The sequence below is a fragment of the Saccostrea cucullata genome, unplaced genomic scaffold (genome assembly GCF_032062105.1).
Source record: "Saccostrea cucullata isolate Sc308-1 unplaced genomic scaffold, CSIRO_AGI_Scuc_v1 ctg756, whole genome shotgun sequence".
NCBI classification, from domain to species: Eukaryota; Metazoa; Mollusca; class Bivalvia; order Ostreida; family Ostreidae; genus Saccostrea; species Saccostrea cuccullata.
In genome coordinates, this window is record NW_026930876.1 from 95,301 (window position 1) to 110,359 (window position 15,059).

At 35.6% G+C, this 15,059-nt stretch overlaps 2 protein-coding genes across 19 annotated transcripts in view; one reads left to right on the top strand and one right to left on the bottom strand.

Moving 5' to 3' along the window:
- LOC134230409 (cAMP-regulated phosphoprotein 21-like) overlaps positions 1 to 10,027 on the top strand; it is a 49,270-nt gene extending 39,243 nt beyond the window's left edge. For 6 of the 9 annotated variants that reach the window (XM_062712210.1, XM_062712216.1, XM_062712211.1 and 3 more), the window contains exons 16-20: positions 657 to 842; positions 3,648 to 4,539; positions 4,891 to 4,966; positions 5,263 to 5,372; positions 7,872 to 10,027. In XM_062712210.1, the coding sequence (XP_062568194.1) occupies positions 657 to 842; positions 3,648 to 4,539; positions 4,891 to 4,966; positions 5,263 to 5,372; positions 7,872 to 8,098 (1,491 nt within the window). In that variant the 3' untranslated portion in view covers positions 8,099 to 10,027. Of the gene's footprint in view, positions 1 to 656; positions 843 to 3,647; positions 4,540 to 4,890; positions 4,967 to 5,262; positions 5,390 to 7,871 lie in introns of all 9 variants that reach the window. The other 3 variants (XM_062712215.1, XM_062712217.1, XM_062712218.1) reach the window with 3 other exon arrangements.
- A 2,293-nt stretch (positions 10,028 to 12,320) lies between these two features.
- LOC134230410 (dual specificity tyrosine-phosphorylation-regulated kinase 4-like) overlaps positions 12,321 to 15,059 on the bottom strand; it is a 53,448-nt gene continuing 50,709 nt past the window's right edge. For 6 of the 10 annotated variants that reach the window (XM_062712220.1, XM_062712221.1, XM_062712223.1 and 3 more), the window contains one exon: positions 12,321 to 14,159. In XM_062712220.1, the coding sequence (XP_062568204.1) occupies positions 13,978 to 14,159 (182 nt within the window). In that variant the 3' untranslated portion in view covers positions 12,321 to 13,977. The remainder of the gene's footprint in view (positions 14,160 to 15,059) is intronic. The other 4 variants (XM_062712225.1, XM_062712222.1, XM_062712228.1 and 1 more) reach the window with 3 other exon arrangements.

Here is a 15,059-nt window from a genome sequence, read left to right on the forward strand (position 1 = left end):
TATAGAACAATAAGAATTAATACTGTAGATTCCTAAATATACGCGTAGAATTAATCATCGCGTAATTTCACGAGGAGCACCACATGCGAAATAAAATTACTCGCCTTTATTTATCTGATGCTGAAATCTAAGTATAATCTCTTGATCAACCATCCATTCGCGAATTATTATTTTTGCGATTTGACGTTGAAGAGCCTATTCGCCATAATATCTACTCGCAAAAAATAATGAATCTACAGTACTGTATATGTGTGTGTGAGCAAGACATTTACTTGACATATTACTCATTACATGATTATTTAAATCCTATAGAATATTAAAAGTTAGCAATGATATGTATAATAATGTTTGAAATATGGATTTAGTTTCTCTAAATTAATTTTTTTTGTGTACAACCAAATGTTAAAAATGTCTGGAAATCATTTTTTTATACATGATAAGTACATGTATATGTAAATCCTTTTTATCAGTCTATATTTAGATCCTTTTTACAGAAAGATTCATGTTATTAATAAGGCATGAACATGAACTTCTCAACATTTTGATATGATAATAATTTAATTATCACTCCATAGAAACAGCAGAAATCTAAGAATGAATAATATTAAATCCATTTGAAAGATTCTGCAGTTACAGGAGAATTTCCTGTTTTGTAGGTAAATGATAGTATGAATGGGACGGAGCTATGTAAGCACCTGTCAGCGATGAACCTGAGTCAGCAGTCCTCCCTGGACAGTGTTGGGGAACCTCCCGGCCCCCAGCCCAGCATCCAGTTTATTGTTGGGGGACAAAATCAGATACCATCTGTAAACTTACCTCAGCAGTCTTATCCTATGGCACAGGTACAAACCACTGTTCATCACAATTTTTCATCCAAACAGTTTTCTCTTTGCTGTATTTTTAGGTCACCTGAGTAACTCAGGTGACCTATTGCTATCCGTTTTCGTCCGTCGTCGTGCGTCGTGTGTCGTGTGTTAACATTTGAACATTTTCAGCTTCTTCTCTGAAACCACTGAACCAATTTCAACCAAATTTGGTATACAGCATCTATGGGTGAAGGGGAAGAAAAATTGTGAATTTCATGGTCCCCGCCCCCCTGGGGCCTGAGGGGTGGGGCCAAAACCACTAAAATTATAGCAATCTTCAAAAATCTTCTTCTTTACTCCTGGACATCAAGCAGGCAAACTGTTAGCATGAATGTAATGAGCATTGAGTCCTCTACCAAAATTGTGAAATTCATGGCCCCAGGGTCAGGGGTTCTAGTGCTAGGGTGGGGCTATATAGTTCATATAGTGAAAATGCATTATTTCTTTGAAAATCTTCTTCTCTGCTCCTGGGTATTAAATAAACTAACTAAGTACATAGTTATGATGAGCAAGAGTGCCTCTTCCAGATTTGTGAATTTTATGGACCCAGGGTCAGGGGTTCAGGTGTTAGGGCGGGGCTCTATAGATTATATAGTGAAAATGCATTTAGTCTTTGAAAATCTTCTTCTCTGCTTCTGGGTATTAAATAAACTAACTAAGTGCATAGTTATGATGAGCAAGAGTGCCTCTTCCAGATTTGTGAATTTTATGGCCCCAGGGTCAGGGGTTCTGGTGTTAGGGCGGGGCTCTATAGATTATATAGTGAAAATGCATTTAGTCTTTGAAAATCTTCTCTGCTTCTGGGTATTAAATAAACTAATTTAATGAGCATCAGTGCCTCTTCCAGATTTGTGAATTTTATGGCCCCAGGGTCAGGGGTTCTGGTGTTAGGGCAGGGCTCTATAGATTATATAGTGAAACTGCATTTATTCTTTGAAAATCTTCGTCTCTGCTTCTGGGTATTAAATAAACTAACTAAGTACATAGTTATGATGAGCAAGAGTGCCTCTTCCAGATTTGTGAATTTTATGGACCCAGGGTCGGGTTCTGGTGTTAGGGCGGGGCTTTATAGATTATATAGTGAAAATGCATTTATTCTTTGAAAATCTTCGTCTCTGCTTCTGGGTATCAAATACTCAAACACAGCACATAGTTATGATGAGCAAGAGTGCCTCTTCCAGATTTGTGAATTTTATGGCCCCAGGGTCAGGGGTTCTGGTGTTAATGCGGGGCTCTATAGATTATATAGTGAAACTGCATTTATTCTTTGAAAATCTTCGTCTCTGCTTCTGGGTATTAAATAAACTAACTAAGTACATAGTTATGATGAGCAAGAGTGCCTCTTCCAGATTTGTGAATTTTATGGACCCAGGGTCAGGGGTTCTGGTGTTAGTGCAGGGCTTTATAGATTATATAGTGAAAATGCATTTATTCTTTGAAAATCTTCTTCTCTGCTTCTGGGTATTAAATAAACTAACTAAGTGCATAGTTATGATGAGCAAGAGTGCCTCTTCCAGATTTGTGAATTTTATGGCCCCAGGGTCAGGGGTTCTGGTGTTAGGGCGGGGCTCTATTGATTATATAGTGAAAATACATTTATTCTTTGAAAATCTTCTTCTCTGCTTCTGGGTATTAAATAAACTAACTAGGCACATAGTTATGATGAGCAAGAGTTCCTTTTCCAAAATTATGAATTTTATGCCAATGATCCAAGTATATATATTTATGATGAAGAAAGGTGCATCTAGCAAAATGGTTATTTTTATGCCCAAGGGGGGGGGGGTAGTCTGAAAATAAATTAATGCTTTGAAACCTGCTCTTTGGTATTAATCAACCATTTTATGATAAAATTTGCAAAATTTTGAAATATGTGGCCCCAGGATCAGTGGTTCTTTTGGGGTGAGGTGCACAACTGGTTATAAAGTGGGAAAACATTTTCTCTCTTTGTAACTCTGATCTACCTTTGGGTATTGAGTAAGTAGAGTATTTTTAATTATGATAAGCAATGGTGCCTCTTTCAAAATTGTGAACTGTGAATTTCATGGCCTCTGGTTTAAAACACGAACCAAATTTAATTGTTTGAAAGTTGTTACACAATACTCAGGTGACCTATAAGGCCCGTGGGCCTCTTGTTAGGTTACCTGTCTCACTACTCAGGTGACATATTGCTATCAGTTTTCGTTGTGCGACTTCGGTTAATTAACATTTGAAAATTTACACTTCTTCGCTCAAATTCTATTGATTGAAAATCTTCTTTAGTCATTGGTATCTTGCAGAAAATTAAATTGAATAGTTATGAGGAAATGCTTCTTCCAAAATTTTGAAATTCATCGCCCCTGGGTGAGGGATTGTGAAGTTAGGGCTCCAATAATTTAATTTAATGTTTCATGTATGGATATTTTTACACTGCTGTAAGAGAAGTTACTTCCCTTTGTTATTTGTGTGATGATAAAAGGAAATGTTTAAATTCTACATTCCTTTCACCATAAAGTCAAATCTCCATCCACAAGTAATTTTTTCCACAAACCATGAAGATTTGAACCCCCCCCCCCCCACCCCAAAAAAAAAATTATTGATTTTACAGAACCCTATATTTCAAAAAAGTATTCACAATATTAATAAAATACAAATTGGTGGGACAAAGTCTGTTTTCATATGTACTGTGGGTGTTGTAACCATGCCATATTGACATATTTCTATTTCTTTAAAATTGTTTTTTCTTTAATAATTTTCATATTTGTATAGAAAGTGTAAAGCCTGAACCCTTATTGATATTTGCAGCCTCCATTTTATCAGGGTCCCCAGAACATAAACGGACAGCCTGCAGTGAGATACGTATACCCAGTGAATTGTCAGAATCAGTGCCAGCATCAGATGTCTGGTGATATGCAAAATCAAACTTTCCCCCCAAGTTCTACTCAAGGATTTGGGAGCCAGTATGGAGCCTCTTACAACTCCTATCCTGTTGTGGCAAGTCAGGCAATGGACAGCTTTGTAAACTACTCACAGACTACATATCCTGTAGGTCAAGGTGAAAACAACGTGACATATTCCTCTTATCCCGTGCAATATTCCTCAGGGCAGCAGCCTCAGCCCCAGCAAATGTTTTATCCCAGTACACCAAACATACAGCAAGGAATGTCAAATTACACGTTTGGAACAAATCAAGGACATTACCAGACCTCCCCACCTAGTCAACAGACTCTTCCCAGTGCTAATGGACATTTACAGACTGTGCCCCAGGGCTCTGGGGTTATCCCCATCCCAGGAAACCTCCCCACCCCCACCTCATCCCACTATGTGTATCCCCAAATCCCTCAATTCCAGGGGCAGCCCCGAGTGGCCAGCCCTCAAATTGTGCAGTATCAAAATGTGCCGAGCCAGCCTGGGCTGAACCCCACAGGAAATCCTACCCAGCCGTTTCCCATCATTCGGGGCCTGCAGATGAACATGCAGGTGCCCCAGATTCCAGGCGTGGTGTCCCAGACACAGAGTGTTCCCCCCGGAGGACCAGTGACTGTCAGTGCCAAAGGATGCACGTTTGAAAATACACTGCCAAAAAAGGACTTTGATAAGCAGGAGTATGTTTTAGGGGGGATAGGGAGCTTAGGATCCCCCCTAGTGACAGGGCCCCGACCTCTAGGACAAATTCTTAGACCCCCTACACAGACAGGTAGGTCGCCTATCTTTGATCAATGAACTTAAGGGTATATCGTTTCTGTCAGCAAGTTTGGGGGGGGGGGATGGTTGATCAACAAACTACCCAAAAGTTCCCCCTGTAGTCATATGATATTATTTAGTCACTTGTACAAAATGAAGCTTCTTATTTTTCTAGAAAATTAAAAAGTCTTAAAATATTCTTAATCAGCTAACCCCTTGAATTGAATAATTGGATTTGTATCATTATTTTAGCTCTCTTTTAAAATGCATAATTTTCTGTCATTTATCAAACATGGACAATTATAAAGATGCTAATATACTGGTACATTGAAGTTTTCAATGTAATGTGGATGGTATTTTTCAGACCTTCAGTTAATAGGACAACCTAGTATACGTCCACAAATTCCACTACAGAATGTTCTTCATCAGCAAAAACCAAGGTGAGTAGCTCAGTTAGATAGGGAATGGCGGTGGACAATATTCCAACAGTAATGTTTTGCTGAATAATGTGCAGTACTTTAAAGATGCACTTTACGAATTTTTACTTTGTACTGCACGTTTAGATTGTTTTGCTAAAAAATGCTGTATAGGCAGATAAAATTGTAGCGCATTATATTTTTTTCTGAAGAATCCATAGTAGTATGAGCTTCATTTGCAGAGCTGCATGTATTTTGTGTAAGGGAATTTTTTTTAAAGCATTGCTTGGTTTTGAGCCCGTTTTCTTGCTGGATTTCAGAATGTCAAATCAGCCCAGTAGTAAGCCTCAGAAACTAAGAACTGTGGGCAGCAAGGAAGGCTTGGAATCATGCCCCTCCCCCCAGAATGTGGATTCTGAGAGCCCCTCAGGTGTGAAATGACAAAAAGTAAATACTAACACTATCTTACTGTCCCACTAACATACGCTCAACTGCATCCTTGTCCTGCCTGCTATTTGGCATGTCTTTCTGGCTTTTTAGGTCACCTGAGTAAACTCAGGTGACCTATTGCTATCTGTTTTTGTCCGTCGTCGTCCGTCGTCTGTCGTCCGTCGTCCGTCGTGCGTTAACATTTAAACATTTTCAGCTTCTTCTCTGAAACCGCTGAACCAATTTCAACCAATTTTGGCATATAGCATCTATGCGTGAAGGGGAACAAAAATTGTGAATTTCGTGGTCCCTGCCCCCCTGGGGCCTGGGGGGTGGGGCAAAAACCACTAAAATTAGTGCAATCTTTAAAAATCTTCTTCTTTACTCCTGGACATCAAACAGTCAAACTGTTGGTATGATTGTAATCAGCATTAAGCCCTCTACCAAAATTGTGAAATTCATGGCCCCAGGGTCAGGGGTTCTGGTGTTAGGGCGGGGCTCTATTGATAATATAGTGAAAATGCATTAAATCTTTGAAAATCTTCTTCTCTGCTCCTGGGTATTAAATAAACTTGTTAAGTTCATAGTTATGATGAGCAAGAGTGCCTCTACCAGAATTGTGAATTTTATGGCCCCAGGGTCAGGGGTTATGGTGTTAGGGCGGGGCTCTATTGATTATATAGTGAAAATGCATTAAATCTTTGAAAATCTTCTTCTCTGTTCCTGAGTATTAAATAAACTAACTAAGTTCATAGTTATGATGAGCAAGAGTGTCTCTACATAAATTGTGAAATTCATGGCCCCAGGGTCAGGGGTTCTGGTGTTAGGGCGGGGCTCTATTAATTATAAAGTGAAAATGCATTAAATCTTTGAAAATCTTCTTCTCTGCTCCTGGGTATTAAATAAACTAACTAAGTACATAGTTATGATGAGCAAGAGTGTCTCTACCAAAATTGTGAAATTCATGGCCCCAGGGTCAGGGGTTCTAGTGTTAGGGCGTGGCTCTATTGATAATATAGTGAAAATGCATTAAATCTTTGAAAATCTTCTTCTCTGCTCCTAGGTATTAAATAAACTAACTAAGTACATAGTTATGATGAGCAAGAGTGCCTCTACCAAAATTGTGAAATTCATGGCCCCAGGGTCAGGGGTTCTGGTGTTAGGGCGTGACTCTATTGATTATATAGTGAAAATACATTAAATCTTTGAAAATCTTCTTCTCTGCTCCTAGGTATTAAATAAACTTATTAAGTTCATAGTTATGATGAGCAAGAGTGCCTCTACCAAAATTGTGAATTTTATTGCCCCAGGGTCAGGGGTTCTGGTGTTAGGGCGTGACTCTATTGATTATATAGTGAAAATACATTAAATCTTTGAAAATCTTCTTCTCTGCTCCTAGGTATTAAATAAACTTATTAAGTTCATAGTTATGATGAGCAAAAGTGCCTCTACCAAAATTGTGAATTTTATTGCCCCAGGGTCAGGGGTTATGGTGTTAGGGCGGGGCTCTATAATGATTATATAGTGAAAATACATTACATCTATTACATCTATGAAAATCTTTTTCTCTAATTCTGGGTAATAAGCAGATGAACTATTTATTTAGTTATGATGGGTTCCTCTTCCAGAATTGCGAATTTCAAGGCCCCTGAGTCAGGGATACCAAATGGGGGGGGGGGGGGGGGGGCTCTACTTATATACTGAAAATGAATTGTTTGAAATCTACTCCTTGGTATTAATCAAGTAATTTTGATAAGCAAGTGTGCCTTTTCAAAAATTGTGCAATGTGTAGACTTAGGGTCAGGTGTTCATGTGTGGTAGGAGCACTCCTGATTATTGCTGAATATTACGCTGAATATTACTGATTAGTTGACATACATTTTTGTTCCCCAACCCTGCTTATGGGTATTAAGTAATCAAACTAAACAATTGCTAAGTGTAAAGTTATGATTAGCAATGGTGCCTCTTTCAAAATTGTGAATGCCATAGCATCTAGCTTAAAACATAAACCAAATTCAATCATTTGAAAGTTGTTGCATGATGCTCAGGTGACCTATAAGGCCCGTGGGCCTCTTGTGTTAATGTAATTTTGTTTTTTTAATTTTATCTGATTGACTATATCAACTTTGTCTTTAAGATTTGTTAATTTTGCATCATTTTATGAAGAATGTTTTGAAATTGTACAGAAAAGTGAATGATTTGTTTTTCTATTGTAACTTCACTAGCCAAGGGTTTTTGGTCTGCACTGCTCTCCATTTACAGTGGAACAAAGTGGCTAGCAAAAATGAGTTTTTGCATATACACTATGAAAATTTATATACAGTCAAATTTCACTGTCTCAAAAATGCACAAGAGATACAAAAACCTATATTTTAATATGTTCAAAATACATGCATAAGCAAGCTAGTTCTGAGATGAATCAGATGAAAGATGATATAGTAGGAGTAGCATAAGTTAGGATTTGTATGTTTTTTTAATGTATTGTATTTTGTTGTTGTAGTTGAGTTCCTAGAAGTTCATGGTGTGTCGTCAGATCTCTCCAGGGAGGACATGATGGAGATGTTATCTGACCTAACGTCACTAGGAGTTCAAATAGAGGTTCAGAACGAAGACACTGAAACACGGACAATTCTAGCCGTGCTACCAAGCAACCTCGCTGCAGCTGATCTCATACAAACCCATAATAACGCAAACTATCAGCTCCAACTGTGCAATTCGGATATTTAGCTAGAACAAATTATAGGATGATATTTTTATACACTTCAGTTTTAGTGAAGATCATGTGCAGTGAAAAACCTCAGTGAAATTTTGTTCAGATTTACAAAAAAACACACAGCTGATGGAAGAGGGCATATAGAAATTATTGTATTTTGCTGTGTTTAATGGAGGCTAAAGGTCAACATTTTAACAATGAAAAAATAGTATTTTTACACTCCATGTTTAAATATTGTTGTTAGGTTTATACTTAATATATATTATATATCTATATCCGAGTTGATTTTGAAAATATTTAGTGTGTCTATTAATAACGAAACCTGTTACATTCTTTTTTTAAAATTTTCAGTAGTAACTATTTTTTTTAGCATCTGAAATCTGATATTCCTGTCTAGAGTCAGGGTGTACGTTGGAATCTCGTGTTTACACTTTAACCTAGGGTATATGTCACTGTTCAGTGTAAAGTCGTAAATAATGTCAGAACTGGGTTATAACAGTAAAGCACGCTTTTAACAAAGTGCCAGCGACAGATGAATTCGATTTGAAATCAACGTAATTAGTTTTATCTGTTAGTACACCTGTATCACAATGCAGCTGAAAGTCTCATAGAATGAAAATAATTTCACTGTAAGTGTCTATTCATTATAAGTGTATCCGCTAGAAGCGTGTTTTACTGTATAACACTTGTGTTTTCTAATATTTTCTTCCCTCATCTTTCCCTGTGTCATGTTCCCTTTATCGTCTTTCTCTTATTTGTAGAATGTTAAAAACTTATTCTTCAGAATTCATTGTATAAACTTTTGAAAAACTTGCCTCTTCAAAAATTATTTCTGAAAATAACAAGTCAAACATTTCTTTTGGATTTTTTTGTATGTTCAATCATTAACATTAGGTGAAGAATCCATGACAACTTAGTTTTTTTGTTGAAATTCTTACAAGAGGAGAAAAATTATACAGTATGTTGAATCCCAATAAGTTTTTTTTCTATGCACCCTACCAATGTGCCTAGTTCTGCTGTTGTCATCGTCTAAGAAACCACTCAGTATTGATGTCAGAAATTCGGTGTAGCCGAGGCTATAAGATAATTGGTGTGATCTTTTTTCGTTTGTTTAACACACATACTGTTTAGTTCTGTGAACGACGGGATCATTTTTCGTTCTTTATTTTCTTTGATCTCTGAGTGTTGCTTTAAGTATGTGCTTCATTGGCCAAGAGCAGTATCTCTTTCTGATAAAGGCCCTGACACCTTCGTACATGACGTAAAACTCCTTTATGATTAAGTTTACTGCTGCTCTCTCATTGGATAATTACCAAGAGCTGAAATTTGACAAAAAGTTGCGTGCTGGACTGGTGTTGTACATGCATAGTTTATCTGTGACCCTGTTTTTTACAATGTGGCTTTATATGTAGAATCTTTATAAAGAAGGTGTAAAATTTCCACACCACCAAATCAAAAAAATATCTTTAAGCAGATGCCTTCATAATTGAATCAAAGTGTACTTGAAACTCAGGTTAAGTTGTATTTATTTGCTGATGTAAATCATGCTTTTATTATTTGTGGACAAATGCTAACTCCTCTGTTGTCACGGGAGATATTTACAACTGAAACGTACAATACAATTTTATGATATTCAAAACAAATATACTTGAAGTAGGTTGTTTCAGAAATGATTATTTTTACAGAATGGAAGAACCAACACAATTCACATTGCCCATGTGAGTGAAATATTACCGGAGTCCAAAGCCAGATGTTGTCTTAGGAGACTACCCCGTCATATATATGTGTCATAAATCGGCTTTGATTCTACTGTTCTGTGATAGCGAATGCAGTTGTGAAATTGTTTATGTGTTATGTGTATTTTCATTGTCACCAACAATTCAGTCTGTTTTAGTCAATTTTTTAAAAAATTTTGTTGATAATAAAAAGTCTACTGCATTGCATTATTGTTGTACAAGTTAATTTTTTAAACAGTCCCAAAATCAAGACCATGAAGATGTAAATTGCATATGGTTTCTTATATGTGATTGAATAGTACATGCTTTTCTGCTTGTGTCCACATTAATTTACTACAAAAACCAAAAATCTCATACCTGCTATACATAATTGTGATGAGCAAATGACCTGGATATTCCGGTCATAGAGTCAGTTGGTTTTCAGTCCAGTCACTGACACCTACTTTACAACAGTCAACACGGATCTAAAGACTGAGTGTGACTTGTAAATAATCCTTTATGAATTTTAGATTGAAAGTCTGCAGAAAGCATGTAAGCTCACTGGGACTTTTGTTCATCAGGTACAACCACACCGGAAATTGTACATGTATAAATGTGGCATAACAGTGTCTGCCAGGTTACAAGTACTCGACAGGATTTTGTCCACAGGGTTAGGTTATAAGTACATAGTGGTTCTTTGATGTGGGCTGGACAAAAAAAAAATTGTTACAGGCATCATTGATTTTTACAACTTTTTAGTACAATATGCAGTGTGGGTTATCATCAGTAAAATACTTGGCCATTCTTTCATTTTTTAAAGTTGGCCAGAAAAATTTAAGTCCACTGCATCATGATCTTGACCTTGGCTGCACAAATGTATTGCTGGTCTGTAAAAATTGAGACAGTCCATTCTTTCAGACTAGCTAAATCCAAAGCTACCTTGACCTTTGACATGACCTTTCATCAGGGTCCTGAATACTCACAGTGGAGGTAAACAAAAATTAAAGTACATGTATTTTTGGCCTCAGAGACTACATGTATTTGTAATTTTGTTAGATAAAAAATTGAGTTCATATCCTGCAAAGAGGGCTTAACCTTTCCCTGATGCATGTATTAAGCTTGGTTCAAATTTGATGTACCATCATTACAATGTAGCAAGGACCACTTTTAATGATTAACTTAATCATCTGAGAGTGAACGAAGCAAACAACACACTTGCACATGTGTTGATATATAAGTAGTCCTGTACTTGTAGAAATCGGTGAAATGTACTTGCTGCACTTTACACGTACGTTAGAACGTGCGACTTGGTGATTGTTTTGGATACCTATTGTGATTTTATTGCTCAACTTTTGATCCTCTTTTAGAGTAGCATGGTGTGCTTAAAAAGTCCTTTGAATTCATATAATTCAGGATTAACAAGATTAAATGTGTACTTAAACCATGAGGTTTTTCCAAACTGAACCTTCTTACAATGGAGGATTACTGAATTAAGAAATCGCTCTTTGTTACTGTCAGTAATTTAAATACACCTGGTCTGCCACTGCACACATGTACAGCATCCCCATTTCTCTTAATCAAGAGATCCAGCATGATTTCAGAGTCATAATATTTACTATACCCCTTTTTTCCAAAGGTCTTCCTTCAAAAAGTCAAAAATAAACAGAGAAAATTAAATTTGTAGACTTTATATTTTGTTTACTATAACTTTCTCAGACAAACATAACTGATTTTTAACAACAGACCCATGGGCCACAAAGCTCACCTGGCAAGTCTGTCTGTAGATGAATTGGGGTCCCAAGAAAACAAACTGTACATTAAATCTATACCTTAAACATTAAAATGACATCTACAGATTGTTTTTATTCAATATTCTTGGACAAAAAGCTTTTTAAATTGGCCTCATCTTCTTTACAATTCTTCCTTATTTGTTCTCCCATTTTAAAAAATTGCACAAATTAAGATTTTATCTCTTTCCAAGCATTATTTCAGAAAAGAATAATTTTGGGTAGATCATTCAGGAAAATTCTATAGAACTTGTAAATACATATACATGTATACACCATACAGAATGGCATTGGTCAAACATTAATCAGAAAAGCTCACTGAAGCCTTTGGCTCAGTTACACTAACAAACAAATGTTTCGCAATGATTTACCTATCTTCACAGAAGGACTGCTTATTGTGCCTGCAAGTCATCTGTGATACAAGTTAGTTAAAAGTTTAATTCTTCACTCTGCTTGTAGATGGATTTACAGTAACATGAAATATGACATATGTAATGTATTTGACAGTTATAACCAGCACACAATAAATATCACTTATTATTATCATACAAACTTGTCTGTAAACATTGTTAGCTGTCAAATGACTTCCTATTTTAAAAAGTTTTCCCTATCCATTCATTGTTAACAAAAATACTATATATCTTTTAAAACTTTCTTTTCCAAATTTTTTATTCTAAGGAATCTTTTAAGTACATGTCTATTAAGCATATACTCTAATAGAAAACAATGTAAAATCTAAAACCTAAAATGTTTATTGCACAAAGATTATCACAATATCTGATCATGGAAGATGCACAATTGATGCTGAGTGTCATATTGCTGTGTAATTTGCTATGTACATGTTTGTATATCTTAGTATTTATCTTAAGTACAAGTCTCTTCATTAAATAATCCTTCTACGTAAACGAAAACTAAACAAAACAGAAGAATCACCCAATGAAAGATATATATCAAACAAAATATATTGTACTCTAGGATTTGCCATCTAGCACTATTACAACTACCGGTACTCTGCTATTCCTATCAATGCTATATTTCTTTCTGTCTAAGCTAGCATGTCCTTCTTATAAAGCATAGTTCTAAGAGTAGATTTTTGATGAGCACACTTTTAAAGATTGATCTTATAGATCCAAAAAGTTCCAAATCTCTATCATTTAAATAAGCTCCAAATTCAAAGTAAATCTGTTATGCCTTCCAAGTAAAGCTTTTAAATTTGTAAGAAGAAACCCTGCTCTTTAATACCTTTTTTTAAAATGCCAAATAAACTATGAAAATAAGATCAATGTTCATTTTACTGGATAGAAAAATGGCTCCATCAAAATCTACTATGCTCTAAATTGTTTCAAAAAAAAAAAACAGAAAGAACATCTACAATGGCAATCACAGTAAAAAAAATCATAAGCAAAATATGACTTCAAATCAAGATTACACAATTTATAAGGTTTTCAGCACTGTTTCAAAAATTAAATGAAGGAATGCCTGGCATCATTTTCTACTATATAAACTCATTATATAACACAAAATATTTCAATCAATTAATATAAACATAAATTAGTTAAGTCCATCCTTAAATTTTCTTCTTCTTTTTTTTTCATACCACCAGTATTTTTGTAATTTGCATAAAACTCTCATTTAGAATAAACAAACGATATACATTTGGTTATTCATCTGAATATGGGCTTAACAGTATGTTAATGATGTACAACATTGGACGGAATACAAGGAATTATTAAGTACTATATACAGAGACCTCATTGAGCTGATAAAACTGTACATAATATATACATGTAAAAAATTAACAAAATGTCTGACTCAACATGACTAAAAAAGGTCATTCTAAATGCAAGTAGAATGTGTTTATAATAAATGCATTCAATAAAAATGTTGGAAAATAAATATTCATGGATTGCATGTTAAAATGTTATATACTAACAAGACAGGGAACAAGGGGACTGTGTATGATATACCCTATTCAATACTGACCACCAGGACTATAGAAACTAATACTGGGACAGAACCTATGTACATAAGACATACAAGAAATTATAATACTGGTCAGGTGTCTTGGCTTGCTCTCGAGTAAAAAATATCTGGCTGGAATCTTCAGTAAACATTTAACAAAACTCTCTTATAGACATGCATAGTAAAAAATAATCCACTGCAATGGACGGATGCAGCCATGTGAAATCTGAGAATGATTGTATTTTAAAAAATCACATCAAAAGTCAACATTTCAAATGTATTTTTAAAAATCCTGTTAATCTATGTATTTGAAGAAGACAAAAAATTCCACAATAAAAGTAAAACATTTTTGTCACTTGTACTTTTAAGTCCATTTCAAGAGTAATAAAATAATTGCAGTTTATTGCTTCAGCAAGAAAGAGATTGAAATTATTTTCCGATGGGTGGCAAGAATTTGGACTCGTCGGTGGCGGTGGGGTCCGGCTTGGGGTGGAGGGGGTGACCGGTGGCCAGGTTCTTGACCTCTTCATGATTGACCACGGTGTGGCTGGGGTCCCTCCGGGCACTGTCCTTGTTACTCTTGGCACTGGGTGCTGTAAAATAATGGGGTCCTGTTGGAGATTAGTTGTTAAGACAAACTACAGAGAAAGCAGACAGGTGCACAACACAGGCCACACAGACAGACACACTGATTGCTGCTCTGTAAAAACCCCTCACACGAGAGTGCAAGATCACAACTCCTGGAAGCTGATTCTATGCTTATATTTATTCATTTTACTTTTATTTTACTGTAAAATCACAACTTAATTTTCTTTTTGTGTTATAAAGCCCCCAAGAAAAGTAAAATTTCAAAGATAAATCAACTCAGAATTTCTAGATCTTCAACCCTAAAATCAGTCCCCATGAACCAGTATTTTTTCCATATATAAAGTACAAAAGTTTGACCCAACAAAAATATGTGATTTTACAGTAATTAATTGACGTCAAAGATCCAGTAGTTGATTGGAAAACTGTGGTATTAACATAAAAAGCAAAGAACGTGCACAAACATACAATGCAACAATTAATATAATTTACTAATTATCTTACACATATTTAATATTAACTAGAGCTTGTGCAACATTGTTCATATAAGATACTTTCTAGATTTTCTACCTAGCAATATACAGTATTAAACAGGAACATGTAATAAATTTAAGAGCAAAAAGAAAGGAAAACGAAACTTAAATCCACTGATTTGGAATTCCAGACAACTGCTATTGGGCATCCCAAATCACATGCATCTCAAACCGTGCCATTCCTAAGGTAGGTCCAGCACTCAGTGAAAGTGCTGTCAAATTTTGCTCAAGTGCCTCTTGTGTTTAAAGTAACAGTGATGAAAATCTTAAGACTGTCCCCAATATATATTGCTACAAACAAGTAGTTTGCCCTTTCAAAATTTATTTCAGATTGATTTTAACAAGCATGACAAACAAGAAATAATTTACCAATACACCCACCATCCCCCAAAT